General features: G+C 43.7%; 2 protein-coding genes across 5 annotated transcripts in view; one reads left to right on the plus strand and one right to left on the minus strand.

Moving 5' to 3' along the window:
• RHPN2 (rhophilin Rho GTPase binding protein 2) overlaps nucleotides 1-18,042 on the minus strand; it is a 49,676-nt gene extending 31,634 nt beyond the window's left edge. The window contains exons 1-2 of the mRNA XM_081016661.1: nucleotides 17,240-18,042; nucleotides 4,525-4,640 (exon numbers count right to left, since the gene is read on the minus strand). Of these exons, the coding sequence (XP_080872787.1) occupies nucleotides 4,525-4,640; nucleotides 17,240-17,308 (185 nt within the window). The 5' untranslated portion in view covers nucleotides 17,309-18,042. The remainder of the gene's footprint in view (nucleotides 1-4,524; nucleotides 4,641-17,239) is intronic.
• A 5,004-nt stretch (nucleotides 18,043-23,046) lies between these two features.
• GPATCH1 (G-patch domain containing 1) overlaps nucleotides 23,047-23,278 on the plus strand; it is an 18,626-nt gene continuing 18,394 nt past the window's right edge. For all 4 annotated transcript variants that reach the window (XR_016039661.1, XM_088845576.1, XM_088845575.1 and 1 more), the window contains exon 1: nucleotides 23,047-23,278. Coding sequence is in view for 3 of the 4 variants with exons in the window: in XM_088845576.1 (XP_088701702.1) it covers nucleotides 23,062-23,278 (217 nt within the window). In the remaining variant the exon portion in view is untranslated.

Consider the following 23,278-nt stretch of genomic DNA (forward strand, 5'->3'; position numbering starts at 1 on the left):
TTGCTTCGGTATTTCTTCCTCTCTTCCCTCCACAGCTCCTACCATCCCTTGCCATTCCTTCCTCTGGGGGCAGACTCTGGCAAAGTGACCTGGCTGTTGGCAGAGATAGCATTTCCGGGCGCCTTTTCCCTCCTTCTTTCCCCCCTCACTGGGCTTTGAAACTGCGCGCGCGCGCGCTGTTCCGATTTCCATCGGCTCTGCCGGCGGGAAAGTTGGCTCTGGAATGTCTGGAATGCGAAGCTCCCTCCAACGTTCCCCCTTCCCTTCCCGCCTCTCCAATGCTCTCGCCTCCTGGCGCGCTCCTATGGTCAGCGCTGATTTGGTCAGCTGGTCCATAGACTCCGCCCTGGGCGCCCGGGAAAGTTCGTCTTTCACAGCCGAAGAAAGCCCTTCTTCAAAGAGCATTTGAATGGGTTCCGCCGATAGATCCCACCCCAATTTATGGATCAACATGGTGAACTCAGTCCAGTACTCACGGACAGATCGGCTCCCCTGTTTGCAAGCCATTAACTGTCTGCGGACCACTCCCTGTTCAATATCGCTGGAAAACATCAGATCCATGGCGCGAAAGAACTTCATCGTGTCCTTTAGGACGTCACTATTCGCTGCCATCAGGGGTCTAACCCAGTCTCTCGCCCCCTTTTCAAGATGCCCAATCACGAAAGCCACTCGTGATTCCTCGTCAGGGAATTCATCAAACTGCAGATTGAGGGCATATTGCATCTCTGTCCGAAAGCCATGATAGTCTTTGGGCTCCCCCCCAAACTTCTGCACCAATCCTGGTACCTTTCTGACGAGCTGGGTGTCTTTCCCCTTTTTGTCTGCATCCTGAGCCCTCCTCTCCTCAAGCCTCGCCGTCTGCAGCGCTAGCTGGACCTCCAACACCCGGTACCTTTCTTCCAGGCTTGGACCCGCTCCAGCTCCTGCTTCTCCGGTTCCGGCTGGGTTGCTCATGATGCCTTCTCCTGCACAAGCTGCTCACGAAGACTGTCGGAATGCTGTGATGGGACGATGAGCTGCTTGTGTGTAAAATCCTAGTCCCTCAGAGTTTGGTCAAGTTTGCAAACCTCTGTCTGTAACGGAGCCCCTTAAACATGGCTCCGTCAGTCGCTGGCAGATTCCGACAGTGGTTGCTTTCGGAATCGCTTCCAACATAAAAGCTCCTTAACGGAAACACGTCTTCTGGACTCTCTGCGTGACAGTTTCCGGCGAGGAGTGGGTGTCCCTACAGGAGGTCCTGAAACCTCCCCACTGTTTTCGCTGGAAGTGTCTCTGAGCCATCCCTCCAGCTCCCTTTCCCTCAGCCCAGCTCCTCTCCCCCTACTGGTTCCCTCTTCAGCTGCTGAGTCTCTCCCAACCTGTGTGAGCCCTTTCACTTCCCTTCCTTCCGATGGCAGTTCCCTGACATGTCGCTTAGGGTTTGCCCAAGACATTTTGCTACCTGAGGTAAAAAGGTCAAGATAGCAGCCGCCCACACAACTCTACCCGAACAGCTGTTGAACCCTGGTTGACAGGACTGTATCCTTCACTGAATGTGAGGGCAGCAGGCTAGAGTTTAGAGAGTACAGGGCAAGCCATACAGGACAAACAGCTTAGCCCTCCATTGGAATGAAATGGTCAGGGGGCCCCAGGAAGAGCAGCTCTCTGCTGTCCCTGCCCTCCCACCTGGGGCAGCTGCTTCATTCTCTAAAGACAGGGCCTTAGTGAAAGGTTTGCTTCTTTCAAAATGGTGGCAGGCTGGGCTTTGTGCAGGGACACAGCATGGAACAGAGGAGTTGCTACCAACAAAGGTTGCACACACATCATACTTTAAAGCACATTTCACCGCTCAAATAATTCCAGGCATTGTAGTTTGTTAAGGGTTGCTGCAAATTTAACTCTGTGAGGGGTAAGCTACAATGACCAGAATTCTTTGGGGGGGGGGGTGCTTTGAATGTGCTTGAAAGGCATAGCGTGTACACAGCCAAACTCCTCACCTTCTCCAAGGAGGACGAGCTCATATTTTTGCTATGGTTTCAGCTTCAAAACTCTAGATACAGTGGTGCCCCGCAAGACGAATGCCTCGCAAGACGAAAAACTCGCTAGACGAAAGGGTTTTGCGTTTTTTGAGCTGCTTCGCAAGACGAATTTCCCTATGGGCTTGCTTCGCAAGACGAAAACGTCTTGCAAGTTTGTTTCCTTTTTCTTAAAACCGTTACAGTAATACAGGGTGAGTTGCTTGAAGAGGTGCAGTTGCGACTTGACTTCGAGGAGCAACTCATAGCACGCAGTGTGGTAGCCTTTTTTGAGGTTTTTGAAGACTTTGGTGATTTTTGAAGCTTTTCCAAAACTTCTTTTGCAGCCATTTGGTAAGTTAAACTTTTAAAACTTTTTTGGGGGGTTTTGGATTTTGGGTTGGGGTGTTTGGAATTCAAGGACTTGGTGTTGGGGAGGGGTTTGCAAGAATCTGGAAGCTTGTGTGGTTTTTTTCTGCATTTTTATGATTTTCTGTGACCGTTGGGCCACTCTGCTGTTTTTTTTAAAAAATTCTGGATTTGAATTTCTGTGTGGTGGGTGGCTGGGGGAACAGTTGAGGAGGGGTTTGCAAGAATCTGGAAGCTTGTGTGGTTTTTTCCTGCATTTTTATGATTTTCTGTAACCATTGGGCCACTCTGCTGTTTTTTAAAAAAAATTCTGGATTTGAATTTCTGTGTGGTGGGTGGCTGGGGGAACAGTTGAGGAGGGGTTTGCAAGAATCTGGAAGCTTGTGTGGTTTTTTTCTGCATTTTTATGATTTTCTGTGACCATTGGGCCACTCTGCTGTTTTTTTAAAAAAATTTCTGGATTTGAATTTCTGTGTGGTGGGTGGCTGGGGGAACAGTTGAGGAGGGGGTTCTTCAGCAAGAAGCAAAGAGTGGAAGAGGAACCTTCTTCGAGTTGTCCCCCAGAGTCTTAGAAAATGTACTGTACACTTTGTTGATTTTTAAATGTTTTTCTGTCATGTTTAGAAACTTAATTTATTGTTCCTTCAATTTTTGAAATGCTCTTTACAGTATGTGTGACTTTAAAGAGCACTTAATAAACTCTTGTTGTACCAAATTGGCTTTGTTTGGACTTTTTTTGACCATAGGAACGCATTAATTGAATTTCAATGCATTCCTATGGGATTTCATGCTTCGCAAGACGAAAAATTCGCTAGACGAAAAAACTCGCGGAACGAATTAATTTCGTCTTCCGAGGCACCACTGTACCTTTTAATAAAAGGGAGTCATTTTAATAGCTACATTTTGTCCAGGCTTTTGATGGACTATGACAATGCTGCTTTTGCTGCTCGTGCGTAGTCAAAGCTTTCCAAGGTTGTCTGGGGAAAGGGCTGTTTTGCATACAGTGGTACCTCGCAAGATGAGTGCCTCGCAAGAAGAATAACTCGCAAGACGAAAGAGTTTTTTGAGTTGCTTCGCAAGACGAATTTCCCTATGGGCTTGCTTTGCAAGACGAAAATGTCTTGCAAGTTTGTTTCCTTTTGGATTTTCAATGCATTCCTATGGGAAACCGTGCTTCACAAGACGAAAAATTCGCAAGACGAGAAAACTCGCAGAACGAATTAATTTCGTCTTGCGAGGCACCACTGTATTTTAAATTAATTGCATAGGTTTTTGTATGAATGTATCAACATTATAATGTATTTTATGAATGCTTACGTTAAAATGTGCTGCAAGTTCTTTGGAAATTGCTGAGTAACAAGCAACAAACAAGGCTAACAAACACCAACAGCAAATGCACAGCTTTCAGATGTCTGCTTGGATCCCAAGTTAACTTAAGAAAGTTTGGGGAAGGAATGTCTCCCCACCCCACTTCTGTGCCACTTTGTTTGGGATGGTCCCTGTGCCTGATCCCACTTTGCTCAGCAAATGAGGGCCCCCAAACCTCCAGTCAGGTTGCATGAAGAAGGAACGGACAAGAAACCCTAACCCTTCTGTAAACTTTCTTAAGTTACCTTATCTTAGAACCCAAGCCATTATATTTATGAAATGAATTGTTTGAAATATTGAAATCATTTTGTGTATTGAGCTATCCTAGCTGCTCCCTACCGCTGAAAAAATATTTTTATTCAATGAATTATTATGGCATCAAAAGATAGTTATGAAATTATCTATTATTGTGTTTGTTAGAAATGCTGACATTGTATCTGTTTAAGATTGCTTTTTCATTATTTCTGTTATGCAGTTTGGAGTAAACACTGAGTGAGTTGTTTTAAATGGAAAGGCAGTACATAAATAAATGTGATTTCTTTTAAACAAAATAAAACATGTGTAAAGAAAAGCAAGGGAGGGCTTTTAGAGCAGACAGATTTCCTATAGATGAAAGTCTAAAAATACTACATTGAGTCTACATGCAGGATTATTCCCAGCTACAATTTCTTCCGTGAGATGTTGGGAGTCACTGGGCAGCTGGCTGGGAATCAGAGGCTGCTCCTGTTGGATAGAACAAAGGCTGCATTCTGGGGCTGTGGGCAGAGGGAGGAGGGAAGTCGTGGGAACATACCGGAGGAGGTTTTCAGCGCCAGCTCTCATCCTCACCGCCTTCAGTATCTGCTGGTTGAGGACTGCTCTTTGGTTCTGCAGTTTGCTCCGTCCAGTCTCTGCAAGAGGGTTGCATCCCTGGATTACAGAAGCACACATCATTTATCAAAAGTGGGTGAGCAAAGAACTAAAGAATGAATGGACACCTCCCTAAGCAGATAACGCTGATCTCCACATTTTTCAATTAAAAAACCCCCCATATATGTCATCCAAAACAGTGTTTCCCAATCCTCTTGCTAAAGAGGAAGCAAAGGGGAGTTGCATCTTTGACCCAAGCCAAGATCTCTCTACAGCCTTTGCCAATAGCTTCTGTCCTTTATAAATATTCTACAAATACTTCTGTGACTCCAAGCATGCCTCACACAGTAACAAGTGGAGCCTGCAACAAAATGCTGCAGCGTGTGGTGCTTGTGATCAGGACGCTCCATTCTATCATCTCGCCCTCCTGGCTTTCTTTTTCCAAACCCTCCAACAGTCAGCCCTCACTGAGCTGTTTGGGGTTTCTATCCCCCCCCCCTTAGAAGTTGTTTTTTCCACAGATTTATTTCATATCTCTGCAAACCTTGGGGTACCTACGAGTCTGCTGATATTTCTTTCTTGGGTGATGCTAAAGAAGGCTCTGCCCCCAGTCCCTGCCAACCATGCCCGTCTAGGCAATAGAATACATTGGAAAAGGAAGGCAGCTGGTGGGCAGCTTCAAGCAATAGAGGGTCATTAGTATTAATATTATTAAGATTTATATCCCACCCTTCCTCCCAAAAGTTTTCAGAACAATGAGCAACAATCTATTTAAATAAAACAAAATACTAGCAAATATAAATTTGAAATCTCTTTCCAGTACTGGCTTTCCAGATGGCTGAAAACACGGCTGTGTATATGAGAGCTTCATAAGGACTTACAGTAAGGGGTGTGTTTTCCTTCAACGTTCAATTACAAAATATTGATTAGATTAAAAAGAAAAGTCTTGCTTGCATTCCTGGTGCAATCTCACAAAGAAAACCAGAAGGCATTCCACTTCTGCTATATTGATAAAGTGTTTTCATTTTTGTGATCAAAATCCTCTTACAGGTGGATAAGAAGTTCAAATATTATTATGACTGCAGAACAAAGTTAAAAGGGTTTGTTTAAGAGCAAACCCAGTCATGGGAACAAGGCCTCGAGACCAAGAAAAGGCTGGTATCTTAGGCTTGTTTCAAGTTTTAGGGGCCTTGTCTGAGAGGACCCATAGCAAAAGTCCTCCAGCAAGGCCCCACATATGGGCTTCCAACTGTGGGTCTAACCTGGCAGCATCAGACAAACAGTTTAATTTCCCATAAAGCCTCAGAGTGACACTACATTGCAGATATTGCGAGAAAGATTGGCTGAGGACTGTCCTGTTGGAACTACCGAAACAGATAGAGTTCAGCAAGAATCATTCCTGCCTTCCTTGAGATGTCTCCTAAAAATGTTATTATTCAATGAGACCTTTGCAATGTTGATTTCTTCTTACCAGCTAGTATTATGTTGTTACTGGTGTTTTATTATCATTTTGTATGCTTGTATTTTTTATGAAAGTGCAGCTTATAAATATTTACATAAAAATAATATTGTCTAGAGTGGATGGGCAACCCTGTATCATGGTGGTCTGCTTCCTTTCCGCAGAGCTGGAGTTAGCTGAAATTAGTAACACCCATGATATACTATTAGCTATAGTGTTTCAGAAAAAAATGGACATTTCTTTGAGCTAGGATAACCTGGCTACCAGCATTGCACAGGATTGTTGCTTAAACTGCAGTTTCTTGGATTAGTACCTAGGATAACTCTCTCACAAGACCGGTGGGTTGCTTAGGCACCTTGTCTCCATAACTTGTTCAGCGTTCAAAGTCTTAAGTCTAAATCATGTCTTTGTTTAACCCAATGACAGAATAATTGCCTAATCACCAACACTTCCTGCAACAGTTTTTTCTCCAGGAAACACAGTGTTTTAAACCTCTACATGAAGTCCAATTTCAGCAAATGCTGGTGCTCTTGGAAGAAACATATATCGTAGGCGCTGAGACTAAAAGCATCACCTGATGTTCTTCATTCATTAATGGGACTAATTCATTCTGTGATGTTGATGAAGTCTGAAAAGCACGCCCACCAAGACTGCAAAGAGAAATACATGAGCCAGGGGCTCATCGTGGCTCATTCTCATGACATGAAACTATGGCTCTTCCATTGCTAAATCTCAAGTCTGTATTTATTTACTCTAACAGAATGCCCTGCACTATTCTCAAAACCAGTAAGATGTTTGGTCATTTAGTTGCCTGCCAGTTCAAACTGAGCTTCACCAGCACAGGAACCTTAAAGTTCACATGCGTGTGTATGCACACATTAGACACACAGATACATCCATGCCCTTAATTCAAAGAGGTGGATCCAGACTTAGTCAATTGGATATAACACAGAGATGTTAACTTCCACAGACCTGAAGCATGTCAAATGTCATAACTCACACTAACTGAATCTCAATAAGATGTGCCCCTAAAGGGGAGGGGGGAACAGGAGCAGAGTTTTCCCAGGGACATGTTCACGAAAACAGGGGCTGTCCCTGACCAATAGGGACGGTTGGAGTATGTATGCAAATTGGCCCAAAAACTTGCATAATCATCTCTAGGAAGCTTCATGTTTGCCAAACTGCCTGAACAACATGTCACCGTGAATTAATCTCTTGTTACTGATGAGCTTTGCTCTCTGAAACCAAGTACAAGGGAGAGGGGATATGCAAAATCTGTGGGCCTGCTTGAGGCACTCCTTCCAGGGGGGAAATCTCAGCCCAATAAAAATCTCAAGTTTACATGCTCAGGCCTTGCCCTGTAGGGAGAAAAGAAATTTGAATCCAAGCTCTGCTGCACATATTTCAACATAGGTAATGGAGCACAGCTCACTGGCAGAGCACACACTTTCCCAAGTGAATCCCCAACATCTCTAGCCAAAGAAGGATCAGGGTGAGCAGGGCCAGCCCTACCATGAACAATGTGAAGCTACATGGCTCAGGCAGCAGACTGGGAGGCACAGCGGCTTGTGTTCCCCCATCCCTCCAGTGACAAATCATTGTATGCCACTGCTGCCTACCCAGCTCAACTGTCTGCTAGCTGCAAAGCAAAGTAGTGATGTGGGCGCTCCAGGTCTTGCTTAGCACCTGTGCCAGTTTTCTGTAATAGCAGCAAACTACTATTTAACATTATCTGAAAAGGGGGGGTGGGGGAAGCAGTTTGCCACCATCACGGTGATGGCACCAGAACTTTCCTGGTGACCTTGCCCGCAATGCCTCAGAGGAAAGGGTAATCAGAGTTTAATCACTAGGTGGCACTGGGCTTAGATGCATCTGGGCGGAGTAAGGATCTCCCTGTGTCTATAGTCCTCTAGATGTTGCGGAACAACAACAACCACCACCATATATGACCATTTGTCAGGCTGCCTGGCACTGAGAGGCACTGGCCTTCCAACAATACCTGGAGGGCCACAGATTCCTCAACCCTGATGTAGATCCCACATTTATTGTAGGAATGGATATATACTGGAATTCTAGCAGCCCAAAATACTTAAAAGCTGTCCTTAAGATTCTTATTCTGCAAACAGGGGCAGGAGGGAAGAGTCTGGCTGTTGTGCAACTGATTTCACCTGGGGAGAGAGAGAGACATAAACCGCCAGTATTCACATATTTATTTCTCAAGTGTACAGATTGCTTCATAGCCGGGGCTCTCAGAAGTTAGCAATAAGCTGACCCTGCTTAGGCAATATCCCACTCTTAACTGCCTAATGTGATAATTGATAGTGCTGCTAGCAAATCTGGAAAAGCAAAAGATGTAACACCTTGTACTTGCACAAAACAGAAGCCAGATATACCCATCCACTTCCACACAGACTCTCCATTAAACACTGACAGTGTTGGATTTCAAAATTGGAAGCTGCAGTTGTGACATCATTAACAAAGCTCTGATTGCCAGATTATTCAGCGGAAGGGGTACAGTACTGAATGTATTCAGTGCTGCCGGTAGATGAGATATTTCAAATGATGTCATGATAAGCTGACAACTGATAAGCTGAGATGCATGTTAATGGCACAGAGAAGTTGAAACAGAGTTGAATCTGGGTGTGCCTCAATGGTTAAAGCAAGGCATTCTGCTCCACCCTGTGTTACTGTCCTACCTCCAGAGCAAACACACACTGACACAGCAAATACTCCCAAATACAAAAAGGTTTCCTCAGACAAGGAGCTCCATTAACCCCTTTGCTTGTATCCTCTACATTCCCATGTCTGTTGAAAACTTCAGTCACTCTAAACATGAGGGGGAGGTGGATAACTTATGGAAAATTGATAGTAAGAGGGGGGGGGGATGGAAAATGAAGACTTATGAAGAGGTGAAAGAATTTGTTTATGATTGGTTGCACTACTACCAGATTAGTGAAATGTTTAAAAAAGACTGTAAAATGTGTGGATATGAAGGAAAAGAATCAAAATTTCAAATAGAGGTATTGAATAATGAGTATAAAAATTTGTCTAAAATGTATAGAATGTTGTTGGAATGGCATACAAAAGATGAAGAGGTGAAATCAGTAATGATACATTGGGCCAGAGACTTTGGTTATAATATACAATATGATGATTGGATGAAATTATGGAATGAAAGGTTAAAATTTACGGTGTGTACCGCGTTGAAGGAAAATGTAATGAAAATGGTGTATAGATGGTACATAACGCCAGTTAAATTAGCTAAAATGTATAAAACATGTAACAAGTGTTGGAAATGTAAAGAAAAAGAAGGAACTTTCTATCATATGTGGTGGGAATGCAAAAAGGTGAAAGGCTTCTGGGAAACGATATATAAGGAATTGAAAAAGATGTTGAGATATACATTTGTTAGAAAACCAGAAGCCTTCTTACTAGGATTGGTAGGTAATGAAATTAATAGAAATGATTGTAAACTTTTCCAATACGCTATAACAGCTGCAAGAATACTTCTGGCGCAAAGATGGAAGCAGGAAGAAATTCCAACTGTGGAAGAATGGAGAATGAAACTGACTGAATATGTGGAATTGGATAAATTGACTGGGAAGATTCGATATCAGAAAGACCAAAAGTTTATCGAGGACTGGGGGAAATTTACAGATTATCTGAAAAGCATATGTGATGCACAGACAACGCTTGTTGGTTTTGAAGAGTCTCTGTGAAAAATTAAGAAATATTGTAAAAAATAAAGTAGGAGAAAGGAAGAGGAACGGTTAAAGGCAATAATAAGTTCAGAAATGCGTTAACAATAGAAATTTTAATGAAAGATTGGCAGAGAAACTGAGGGAAGTCAAAAATTGGTTAATATGAGTTGATTGTATAAAAATGTTTGGAAAATGAATAAAAAATTATTATAAAAAAAAAGAAAACTTCAGTCACTCAAGGAAACCGATGAAAGGAATTGATTCTTCATGCGAAATATCACCAGAGTGATACTACTCCACTACCCAAAAATGTGGCAATTGCCACTAGCTTGGATGGCTTTTAAAAAACAGAAGGATCCAACAATTTTATGGGAGGCAGGAGACTGTTCATTCAACCATAGGAATGGCTACATAGCAAGGCAGTGGGCTCTCCCTTCCTGGGTGTCTTCAGAGATTGGACAGCCATCTCTATGGTTGGTCCAGCTATGGTTGGTCCAGCTAACGCCCTGCAGGGCACCCTCCAACTCTATGGTTCATTCTGTGGGACTTCTGTATGTGCGGGGGGGGGGGGGCATCTAGTCTTTCACCTCAGGCAACAAAATATCCTGGGCCCAAGAGGGCATGTGGCTGGCCATTGTTTGAAACAAGAATGCTGAATTAGATGGGCCTCAGTCTGAGCCAGCAAGACAATGTATTCCTATCACAGAATGGTGTCACTGAACATAATAGGGAACCTCTGTGTACAAGTAGAATTGGGCTGAATGGCTATTAAAAAACAGCAGTTAATATATAACCACCTTCTGTGTGTACTCAGCACATAACAGTTACATAAATCTGATACATATTTGTGACAGCCAGAAGGTGGATCATAGCACAGAGGCCTGAGGCAAACTTGCCAACACAAGCTTTTAGCAAAGTAGCTTGACTGGGACCTGTTAAAAGCCGTTCAATCAATCACCAGAGGCAATGCAGGAATACCTCCAGGTTCCCAGGCAGAAAGGCTGGGAAAAGCTTGGAATCTGTAAGATGGTTTGCTTATGCACACTTTTATCAGGCTGTTGCTATTGACATAAAATTAGACAAGCAGAGAACCCTTAAGCAAAGAGAGGGGGAACCAATGGTGGATCCTATTAGATTAGGGATGGGGAACCTGTGGCTCTCAAGATACTGTTAGACTCCCAACTCCCAGCAGCCCCAGCAGCTAGCCTAGCCAATAGCTAGGGATGCTGGGAACTGTAATCCATTAACATCTGGAGGGCCATAAGTTACCTGTTCCTGCCTTAGATAAAAAGTGTGAAAACTCCATGAGACTGTGTAAATAAAAATTGGCAGGTACAGCTGACATTAGCCTTCTGCCCAGACTTCCTGTATTTACATCTTTAAAGGCATGGGTGGATGTTCAAAAAAAGATAGAGGTCCATTTAAGAGCTTCCTCTTTCTGTATAATCATTGACAAGTGCAAGGACAGAAAGTTCTCTCTGCTTTTCAAATTTTCAAATGGTGAAAGCGGGCAAACAAACACATTCCTAAAATGAAGCTGGGTCATTTCTGTTGGGGCTTCTGCACCACCTGCAGCAGCTCAACCTACACTAAAGCACCTGTGCCCTGGATCTCTTCAATATTTTAGACCGCTCCACACATTGTGCACGTGAAGGGGTCCTGACCTAGTTACTAGGGGCAATGATCACACTGCTGACCTCACCTCTGAGTCACATGGCTTCCTTTGGCTCACCTCTGATGTCCACGCATTGGTCATGGATACCAGAAGGAGGAAAGCCTATGAATGCAAATCTCTCTATAAGGTTTCGTGGAAGCTGGTTGCACAGGGTCCAGCTGCCAAGGAAGTCTATGGGTGTAGACTTTCCCCCTGCAAGTGTCTGTCAGATGCTGGGAAGGGGCAAAGCAGGGGCAGTGGGTGCAGGTACGTCCTGCTCATGGGCTTTCCAAAAACATATGGCTGGTTGCTGTTGGAAAGAGAAATGTTGGAATATACATGCCTTGTGGGGGGGGGGGTCAATGCAACATGGCTCTTCTTGAATTCCACTGTGAGAAAGGTCACTAGGACTACTGCTTCACAGATAATAAAAAGAAAACAGTGAATGATTTGTCGCAGGCCACCCACCCTGAATATGTCACACACAATTCACTAGAAATCTTTGCTTTATAACTTGTAGAACTATGCACCTTTCTCTCTCTGTCTCTTTCTTACATGAGATTGTTTTGCCAGCAGTATCGGGTTGATATTCTGCTCTATAAGTAAAAGGGTACATTGTGACTTTAAAAAAACCAGGAAAGAATTCCCTTTTCTCATGTCTTTGCTTCCTCCAGAGCTCAAAAGAGGAACACTATAGGAAAACAAGCATTTTTCTAGCATACCTTTATAAGGGGTTTAAGTGAAATTTCTAAAAGTCTTCCCCAAGTACTTAATCATATGCAAAGAAGCCACAGGAAAAATGAAGGTGGAATTAAATGTTGATCAAAAAGTGTGTCTTAATTATTGAATCCACACTAAGAAAAGTGTTAATAAGATCACTTGCCAGCTGTTTCAACTGAGCAATGCAAATAAGAAAGTCAAACAGAATTTGAGCCAAAGCTTGTTTTCCTTTGCACAGGTTTTCTTTTTCTTCTAAATGTGGGGAATGCACTCAACATTTCCCACCCATTGGCACATGCACTGTCCACGTGAAGATGAAGACTGGTCACAAATGTTCAAAGCCCTCATTCTCCAGAGTCAATTTCTCACTTGCCTGCATCTAAATATATAGCTGCGTACTTAGTAATAAGGAAGTCAGCAGCTCCAGCTTCTTGCTGGTGAGTGTGTTTGTACATCACGGTGGAGCTACTGTCCATGCAGCCATGTCATGCCCTGTGATTAATCATTCAGCTATCTGCTCCAACAGGCGCAGGGCTGCAATGAATGGCACCTCTTGCCTACATTTGCCAATGCTTGAAAGTTCATGCGAGATAGATTTTAAACTTCCTCCCTGAAGAGAAATTCGCAACTACAGTGGTACCTCGGGTTAAGTACTTAATTCGTTCCGGAGGTCCATACTTAACCTGAAACTGTTCTTAACCTGAAGCACCACTTTAGCTAATGGGGCCTCCCGCTGCTGCCGTGCCGCCGGAGCACGATTTTTGTTCTCATCCTGAAGCAAAGTTCTTAACCTGAAGCACTATTTCTGGGTTAGCGGAGTCTGTAACCTGAAGCATATGTAACCCGAGGTACCACTGTATCTCATACTCAACCATATCTACATAAGAAAAACAAAACTGGGTTACTTTTAAAAGCATGACTTTTTTTTTTTTTTTTTTTTTGGCCATATGAGAACATGCAACTGTTGCCTTTAAGATTATCTCAACATTTATTGGGCACATATTTCTTTTTTTTCTGGATAACTCTTTAAAGCTCACCTCCTCTGTTACCTTTTACCACCTTCAAAGCCCCTAATAAGGACACCATCAGTTCAGTGACTAGCCCTGCATGAGCCATAGCTAAATTTTGTCCAAAGTTTCCTTCCCAATACGCAACTGACTGTAGACTTCTCCTATGCAATGACTGATACAGTTATTAATGTTCTATTGATGCAAATGTTTCTACTGACAATTTTTATATTTGATTGCTACCATTCTGAAACTTGGATATTTTTGTTATGACCATTTGGTGCAACATAAAATGACTACACATGATTTACTGTAAGAGGCAGGTGGGGAAGTTTTTCCAGATATCAGGATTGCTTCTGATGGATATGAAAAGACTCTGCCCAATCCACAGCAAGAACACCACCTCTACCATTTGCATCACTTCAGTTGTCATATACATGATTCTAATGAGATATGCAAACAAATCAGCCTAGATTATTTTTTAACATGATCCTGCTAACGATTATGCATGCAGCCGAGTGGCGAAAGCAAGGCTTTGAATGAGGTTCAGCTGACTGGCAGGTATGACAACTGCCATTAAGCTTTGACAGTTGCCAGCCACAATTATCATGTCAGGTGAATGACAGGCAGATGGCTTCAAAGTTGTCTGGGTGCGAAAGATAAGGATCTGGCCCACAGATGGGATCCTGTTCCCACCCCTGCTGTAGGGCATGAAAAAAATCAGATGAAAATTGAAAACGTTAAAATTCGAACTTTTCCAGAAAACCCACATCAAATCTCTGTGGCTGAGCAGGGATTTGAACTTAGGTCTTCATAGTCAAATGCTCCAATATAGCACATGGTGGCTAGAATGTTGTCCCCAGCTTCCACAACTCTCATGAAGAAATAGAAGATAGAATATGCGAAGATGGCGGAACTCTGCCTCCCCCAATTACTAGAAAATAACATCTGCCCAGTGCTGAGGTTAGATACATTTTCCTACAGGGAAATGTCCCAGCTTCTGCCAACCTAGCAGTTTGAAAGCACACTAGTACAAGTAGATAAATAGGTACCGCTGTGGTAGGAAGGTAAACAGTGTTTCCGTGTGCTCTGGTTTCCATCATGGTGTCCTGTTGCACCAGAAGCGGTTTAGTCATACTGGCCACATGACCTGGAAAGCTGCTCCCTCAGCCTGAAGTGAGATGACCCCATAGTCGCCTTTGAGTGGACTTAACCATCCAGGGGTCATTTACCTTTACCTTTACCCACATCTTCCTAGACCAAAGTGCTTTCTATGCAGGAATTCTGATGTTTGTACCACTATTTAAAACGGAAATTGTTCCCTATCTACACATTATTAGGTCTGATGGTATGTTACATAGAATCATTGTAAAAGGGCAGAGGGTTCAGTCACGCACATATAGGAGCACTTACGTAACTTTCTGATGAGGCACCTGATGAAACCTGTTGGGAGCTCACAAAATGAGCTGCCAGAGTTTCAGAAGTGCCCTAAATTTAACCTGGGTAATCTGATATGCAGGGAGAGGTTTACAAACCTTTTAAGTACTCACCTGGGGCTAGCTGCTGTATTGTCAGGCTCTTAGCCGGCTGAAAAATGCCCTAATCTAAAATGCCTTATCGTGTTTCCTTTTGAATAGCTTTCCCTTTACAAGCCTGGGGCCAGCAGTTCCCTTTATTAGCTGTTTTTAGCTAAAGTTAACTCAAGTTTCAGACCAGCTTCACAACCCATCAGAGTCAGAAGAATGTTTGAGGGAAAGGGGTGTTCGCACTGTGACCAAGTTTGCAAGCCGTTTTACCAAAGCTATAGTTGTGATCCACTTTGTTTATTTATAACCCATCTTTCTTCCATGGAACTCATCCTGGCATTGACCAGACCTGACCCAGACCTGCTTAGCCTCAAGGTGGAGGCTGCATCATGGAGTTTCAAACATTCCCTGACTGGGACACAAGAAGCCAGCTTTTACAGGGTCAAATAATTTGTCCACCTTTCCCAGTATCATCTCTTCTGACTGGCAGCAGTTCTTCATACAGGGTCTTTCCCCCATACACACAATAAACCTGACCAGTTTAACTGGAGACGCCAGGGATCAAACCTGTGTGCCTCTGTATGCAAAGTTAGTGCTCTACCACTGACCTACAGTTGCATCTCCTGGGCTCAGCTTTAAGCCCAAGCACTCCTGCTGAAACGGCTTGTGGATCCCACTGCATGAGGGCTAGTCTAGAAATGTAGGCTGCAATACTTTTTTTTTTTTTTAAACTGCTTGCACTAAAGAAACCTTTACTTTACTTTAGTTCACTAAACTACCCACTTGGTTTGGTCTGCAAACTGCAGACACGCACGCTTTAGTAAAAAATTAAGCTGAGCTGGCTTCTGGAAATCCCTGCCAAGTTTATTTTCTGCAAGGGGTAGTGTGGTGGCGGAGACAATGCTACATTTTTTTAAGAGGCTGTGATTCCCATCTAAAAGTACAAGAGTAGCAAAGGTCAGAGGTCACTTCTGTATCAGATTCTGATAATTGCAGCAGTCTCCAAAATGGGAGGAATACACATTGCCATCCAATCTATTAAAGAGGTTGCTTACTACTTGTTTTCTTACTTAGATGTACCTAGTGCTGGAATGTACCAAATTAGTACCTAACACTGCAGCAAACTATCAAGTTGTACCTATTTGGATGGTATAATAACAGCTTCCTTGTTTTATAATAGGATTGAATAAATCCTACTCTACAATGAGTTTCTACCTTCTGAAATTTTGAGGGCAATAGATTTGTCTCTCTCTCACACAGTTTTGAAATATAAAACTATGGGCTCTCTAGGCATTAGAAAAAATACGTTATGAAGCTGAAAGTTGCAATCCTATGTACACTTAAAAACTGGGAGTTTGTTAATTTTATTGCAATAATAATAATAATAATAATAATAACTTATTTATTTATACCCCACCCATCTGGCTAGGTTTTCCAGCCACTCTGGGCAGCTTCCAGCACATATAAAAACATAATAAAACATCAAACATTAAAAACTTCCCAACCAATAAAAACTGGGAGTAGGTACTATTGAGTTCAATGTGAATAACTTCCACATAAAGACAAGCGCTAACAAAAATAGAAGGCAGGATTTGGTTGGATACAAACAAATTATTTTTTCATTTGGTAAATGTTAGCAGTTACTTGTGTATGGGCATAGCCAGGATTTTTGTTAGGTGGGACAGACCTTTTGTTGGCGGTTGGGAAGAACGTCAGTTTGCTATGTATTTTTATTGAATTTTATTTATTTAGGGGGGCAAGGCCCTTCCCTGTCTCCCCTTGGCTATGCCTATGTACTTGTGGCTACAATCCTATATATGTTTACTTGTGAGAAAGCCTCACTGAACACAGTGGCAGTTATTTTTGAGTAAACATATATAGGACTGTGCTCTCTTTTTCTCTCTGTATTTCCTCTGATAAGAGCTAACAGCTGTTCCCAGCATAACAGTTCCCTGCTGGGGACATCTGTCCCCGTTGAATTTTTGTATGTCCAGACACTCCTAGCTGTCAACTTTTCCCTTTTCTTACGAGGAATCCTATTCGGAATAAGGAAATTTCCCTTTAAAAAAAGGGGAAACGTTGACAGCTATGAGACACTATTATGGACAAGGTAGCCCTGCTAGGGGAAACGGTATGCACGCTCCTTCTAGAAGGCAGCAATGTCTTCAACAATTCCAGCACCTGCTAATTGTCCTCTCACGGTCATTTCTGTTTCCATAAGATAACTACTGTTATTATCAGCTTGCTCTAGGCAGATAATCAAATACATGCACCCAATACAATGAAATAACTACTGTATTCAAATCCCCCCGAGACTCCCCACCACACCTGTTATGCTTAGCTTTTACTAAGAGAAAAAAACACCCTTCAAAAAGCCAAATCAAAGTTTTGACCATACAGGCAACAGCATAACCGTCTCCTTTTCCAAATTCCTGGCGGAGCGAAGGGTTCTTCAGGGCACGAAGTATAGATCGGGGTGGCAGGCAGATTCAATCGCGCTGCGCCTTGCCTACGGAGGGCCAGGGGTGGGGTGCGCGCTGCCTGCCTGCCACCCACCCACCTGCCCGCAGGTCAGATCGCCGCGATGCTTACCTTTCGAAAGTAGCAGTCTCCCCTCTGGTCCGCCGCCCGGCAGCCCGAGGGCAGCAACGCGTCCGTCATCGCCAGAGCAGCAGAGTCCGGGGTAATTCCCACCTCGCCCTGCGATAAGAGACGAGAGTCGCCTTGCTCGCGGAGTCTGGCTCGCCGGCGCTGCGCTGCGCACCGTCCAGGCGATGAATGTCTGTCTGAGAGAGCCCGGATCCCGGCTGCACTCTCGATCCCCTCGCCTTCCGTCGCTCCTCCTCTACCTGGGGAAGCCCACGGGAGATCGGGGTGGGGTGAGGGAGGGAAGGACGGAGGGACCGCCTCCTCGGATCTCCTGTGTATTTGTGGAGCCAGGCGGAGTCCGCTCTTAGCAACGGCGCTATCAGGACAGCTGAGCCAGCCCTTCGGAGAGTCAACAGAGACACCTCGGGGTGTGCAGGGAGCGGCAGCTTTCCTCTCCCTAACAGCAGGCAGAGGGAGGCTCCTCAGCTGATGCGCCAAGGAGAGGTTTTACCGAAAGTGACGCAGATTCAAGCAGCCGATTTGCCATGCAAAACTTAGGGGAAACACCAGCCAGGAACCCGAATCCGCAACTCCCCAAGCGACACTATTTGTGTCCTCCTGAATTCTGAAGAACCAGGTTGCCTCCAGACTGTCAGCATTTTGCAGGAGGGAATCAAGCACGTGCTGGATATTTAGGCGGGCACAGTTAGAGTGAATGGCAGTGCTCCCTCCCCCTGGCGTAAAAAATCCACTTTTTTAAAAATAAAGTGATGTTTTATAGCTTGGAAAGTGATGAGGAAAGGCACTGAAAAGTGTAGGGTGAATGAATGAGGAACAGGGAGGTGAGGTGCGGTATAAACACTCTACGGGCAAATCAGGAGGAAGGCTCCTTGTCCAATAACTCCCTGCAAACAAATCGGAACAGATGCTCAATAAAGGCCAGAGATAGACTAATAATCTGTGTGTAGGTCTTGTGCAAGCAAATGAATGCAAAATAAAAAGGTCACCTGGAGGAAAACCCCCCCCCCCATGTCTGTGTGTGCAAGAAAAAACTCTCCGAAGTGTTTGTGCTGTTGGCCAAGATTTGCTTGCATCTGAAGGGGATGTCCACAATGCCATCCCCAACGCCTTTGAAGATAACACTAACAGTGGTGGGACCGGCCTAGCTGTCAAAGGTGGGCCATGGGCATCAGCCAGAGGGGATGAACCAGGAGAGGGCAACCAGCAGCTGCACAATAAGCCAGTAGTCAGGGCCAGAGCAAGTCAAGAACCGCACATGCACCAAAACTTGCCAACCAAAGCAATCAAAGATGCCAAGGTTCAGTAAGACCAGTGTGGGCAGGTACAGTTAGTCAGGGGCTAGAGTGCCTTTTCCTGAGAAGGTGCCACTTGCAGTTCAGCGGCTTGCCAAAGTGGGCAGCTGCCCACAGATCCAGCCAATTGAGATTTTTTCTTTTTAGAACAAAGTATTTTATGGGTTTTTTTTATCACACAATAATCAAATTTGTCAATTTATTCCTACTCTCTGCTTCCTGCCACTTAACCAATTCCTGATCCACAAATGGATGTATCCTCTTATTCCTTGACTGTGCTTAGCTTACTCTGGATTCTTTGGTGAGGTATTTTGTTGAAAATAGTTTTGGCATCACCTGCTGCCAAGTTCCTTGGTTGTGAATTCCTGCGGAAAGAGTTCTCCATATACTGTACACTTTTTGTTGATACTTGGTCGAGTGTTTTGTAGAATGAATCATTTTATGAGTAGTCAGCTACGATCTTTGAAGAACATTAATTCTTGAGTTAATTCAGAGCAAGCTTTCTATTGCCTCTTTGGCATGGGCAGACAATCGCAAGTGGCAGCTGTGTGAATCAAAGGAAAACAATTAGTTGCCAGGAAACTCTTCCCTGCTGGAAGCTTTCCTCTCCCTGGTGTTTTAGAGCTGCTTCTTTTGTCATCAGTTTGTCTCTATTTCTGGAGAAGAATTTTCTTTCTATTGCTTCGCTTTATCTTCTGCAACACAAGAGATAATGTGGTCACTATGGCTCATTACCCTTCCCTCTTTCATGACTGAGTCATTCTCCATAGCGTGGGGAGCAGCTCCAAAATGCTGTTCATTCACAAAAAAAGGTCTCAGGATGAATTGCAACAGACCCAGCATTCTTGAACACCCAGTGGTGTTCCGGTCAGTGGGAAGTACACATTGATAGTCTATAAAAATAGAAAGGCACGTAGGAAGGCTTTTACAACAACCATGGCAAAGATGACAAGTGCTATTTTTGTAGTGTTATTATTGAAAAACCCAAGCCTACTATTCTAAAAAGCTGTGAATTTAATTTTCTATTCATTTTAAAGTAACATCAAGGCAGAGCCATAGCTACAGGGGGTGGGGTGGGGTGAGGTAGCCAGTGGGCTTCAAGAGTACTTCAACACAGAACCCATGGCCTGTACACTGCCTTGTTGCACAGGAGGAGGGAGCAAGGTCAAAATATGTCCCCACCCCTCATGCTGCTTTCCCAAAACCAGATAAGTAAGGTGCCAGATTTTAGAAAGGAGATGCGAGGCTCTGGCAGAATTCTAGAGCCCTACCACCTTCTTCCTAATGCTGGGAAAGCGCTAACTAGGCTTTGGGAAGGAGACTGGAGGACCCGAGCACCCTGTCAGAGCCCTCATGCCTCCTTCCCAAAACCAGTGCCTCCTCAAATGCTCCGGTGGGCTGACACAAAAGGTGGGCCTTGGGCAACATGTTGGACCGCCCTGTTTAAATGTAGCCCATCAGAATCAAAAGGCCAGATAGAAATTAAATCAGTCAATAAGTGTGCACAGGACTGCCTAAATTAGTTGCTACTGGGCACAAAAATTATTGATTATATACCTGCAGCGGTGGTTCCTAGACTCCCCCCATCCCCACAAACTACTTGAAAATCACTAAGACATAATGAGCTCATGATTCTGTATATATCTGGTATGTTTGATTAATCCCAGCTTGTTTATCTTAACTATTATACAGCTCTAGGTGGGGTAAATGTGTTGTCAATTGTAAAAAGATTTATGTGTGTGTGATGCTAGTGACGAATGCAAAACTCTAGTTCTAAAGGTCAGGCAGAAATTTTTATGGGTTGTCCAGCTAATATGGCACTCTGATGAGTGAGTTAGGATGACTATGTTGATAAGAACTTTTCTCTTAAGGCTGCCAACATGTTCCACAGAACACCTTGCAAGGTAGCTTAGGCTGAAAAGGGCTGACTGACACAAGCTCATCCAGACAGTTTTGTGGCCAATCATGAATTTGAATACAGATCTCCTGTTACGTACTCTAACAACACTGAATGTACAGTATTTATTTATTTTTGTATTTATCCCATTCCATTTATAAATCACTTATTATATAATATCTCAAAGTGATAAATAATAAAAACTACAAATTAAACAATCAAAATAATTCCATTTTAAAAAAAATCATAACCAATACAGATACAGGTGAACATGATTCCTACTTCTACAGAGTGGACCTCCTGGTGCAATGGTATCTGCAGAAGGCTTTCTCCTGTGAAGTGCTGTGATTAGTTGGGTATATAAGGGGTGATATGATCTTTTAAGTACTGTATATAAACAATAATGCACATCCAATGAACTAGGGCACGCATTTGAATTTCTGTATGGAATCTCTTCTGCAATTTTATTTTGTTTTTTCAGCCTTAAGTCATTTATCTGCACTCAACCTGAGGGATGTAGTTTTTTGCATTCAAATTCTGTTGGTTGGAAACATCTTTAGGACTTGTTTATCTGGTGTACATGAGTTTTTACTGTTGTTATACTTCATGCCAACTTTGTGCATGGACACAAAACTATAAATTAAATTAACAACTGCTTTCTTTCAATAATTCTGAAGTTATGCTTGAGTATGTTTTATATAGATACCATTTTACCTTTAAAGATTAAAGGGAGCCAGAGGGAAAAGTGCAGTGACAACATCCTTGATGCAATGGCGTATAGTTCTGAAAGTTTATATCATAATAAATGTACAGTGGTATCTCAGGTTACATACGCTTCAGGTTACATACGCTTCAGGTTACAGACTCCGCTAACCCAAAAATACTGCTTCAGGTTAAGAACTTTGCTTCAGGATGAGAACAGAAATCGTGCTCTGGTGGCGCAACAGCAGCAGGAGGCCCCATTAGCTAAAGTGGTGCTTCAGGTTAAGAACAGTTTCAGGTTAAGTACGGACCTCCGGAACAAATTAAGTACTTAACCTGAGGTACCACTGTATTAGGCTTTAAGGTGCCCCAAGTTGGATCACATCCATGTCATACATTTGAATCCTGGAAAGTGACCATTGTCACTGAGCCGCAGTTTCCCGGACTCTTAATGAACTGCACTTCCCAGGATTCTCTGGAAGAAGCTATGACTGTAAAAAGTGGCACAAGAGTGCTCCTACTCTACAAGCTGCATCAAAATGAGAGGGCAACCCTTCTGGCAATTCTTCATGCCAAAATCTAGACATTGATGATAAGTCCTTGACTGACCTCTTCTGGCCAATGTATGACAGGTTTTAGAAATGTGTTCTTCAGAGACATGGGGCTAACTGCCTCACAACTCTTAAAACTGGGGTGGGGAAAATCACACATACACATATAAACCAGCCAACTAAGGATAAGATGCATGCATCGTGCATCTGGCAAAGTGGACTCTCAACCCAAGAAAGCTTATGCTGCAATAAATCTGGTAGCCTTCAATGTGCCACAAGGCCCTTGGTTATTTTCACTGTTAATCTTTCAGGTGCCAGAGAATACTGGGGTGGGTTTTTGTTTTTTTTGTAAGAAATTGACCTGACTTCCTGGCCCTTGAATACAAAGTATATATTTGAGGCACATTATTTCAATCAAAGAGTTCAGGGCACTGTAATTTATTTGTCATAAAGAGACATTTCTCAACAAACCTTCACAAGTCACAGTGCCCAGAATTATTCAAGGGCAAAAAATGTACTTCGAACGTGATTTAAAGATGACAGAAATACAAGTGGAGTTCATTCTATGGACCCTTTGTTGTAGGATGGGGTCCAAGGTGCATCCTAGGGGCCTAACAGTTGAAGTCTGTTGAAGTCAGGTTGGTGTAGTAGTGGTTAAAGTGTTGGACTAAGACCTGGAAGACCAGGGTTCAAATTCCTACTCGGTCATGAAGCTCACTAGGTGTCGTTGGGCCAGTCATGGCTTCTCAGACTAATCTACCTCACAGGGTTGTTGCAAGGATTAAATGAAGGAGAATTTCCTTGAGCTCCGTGGAGAAAAAATGAGATAAAAACGCAACAACTACTAATAGTAACAATAAATAGCCGGAGAACTGATGGACTGGTATCGACCTGTTTTTAGCGCTATAATTCATTTCCTCCCGTTATATCGACGTGGTTTTAGCATTGTAATTTTAGCATTATAATTCGGTCTTCCCGTTATATCTACGGGTTTTAACAGAGGGCGCTCCTGTTTCCCTCGGACTTTTTTTGGGACCCGAGGTGCTTATTTTCCACGACCTACCTTATCCTTCTTGTTATTATTACTACGTTATGATCGGAAGTTGTTCCCGGCTGTTTTCAATATTGTGTTTTGACGTTGCAACCATAGCTGTCAACGTTTCCCTTTTTCCCTTATTCCGAATAGGATTCCTCGCAAGAAAAGGGAAAAGTTGACAGCTATGGTTGCAACCTGCCTTGGGGCACCTTAGGGTGAGGGGGCGGGTAAAATAAAACAAGGAAAGAAAGGGAAAATCCATGCTATTGTCCGTCGTTATAAAAGAGTCCCTTAAATGGCCTGCTGGCTGGCGTTGTGTAGTCGCTATGGCGTTTTCTGTGCAACCGTCGCCGATGAGCCGACGGTCGGTGTGGGGTTTTGCCTTTCACCTCAGCAGCAGCAGCAGCAGGAGAGCCGCCCCGTCGGTTCCTCCGCCCGCCGGGCCGGCCGGCCGAGGCGAGTCAGGCCGCGGCGCTGAGCTCGAAGGCGCCGCCCCGCTGAGGGAGGCCGAGAAAGAGGCGGCACCGGGGCTCCTCCGCCCCT

Source organism: Podarcis pityusensis (assembly GCF_964106645.2).
Source record: "Podarcis pityusensis genome assembly, chromosome: 8".
Lineage (NCBI taxonomy): Eukaryota > Metazoa > Chordata > Lepidosauria > Squamata > Lacertidae > Podarcis > Podarcis pityusensis.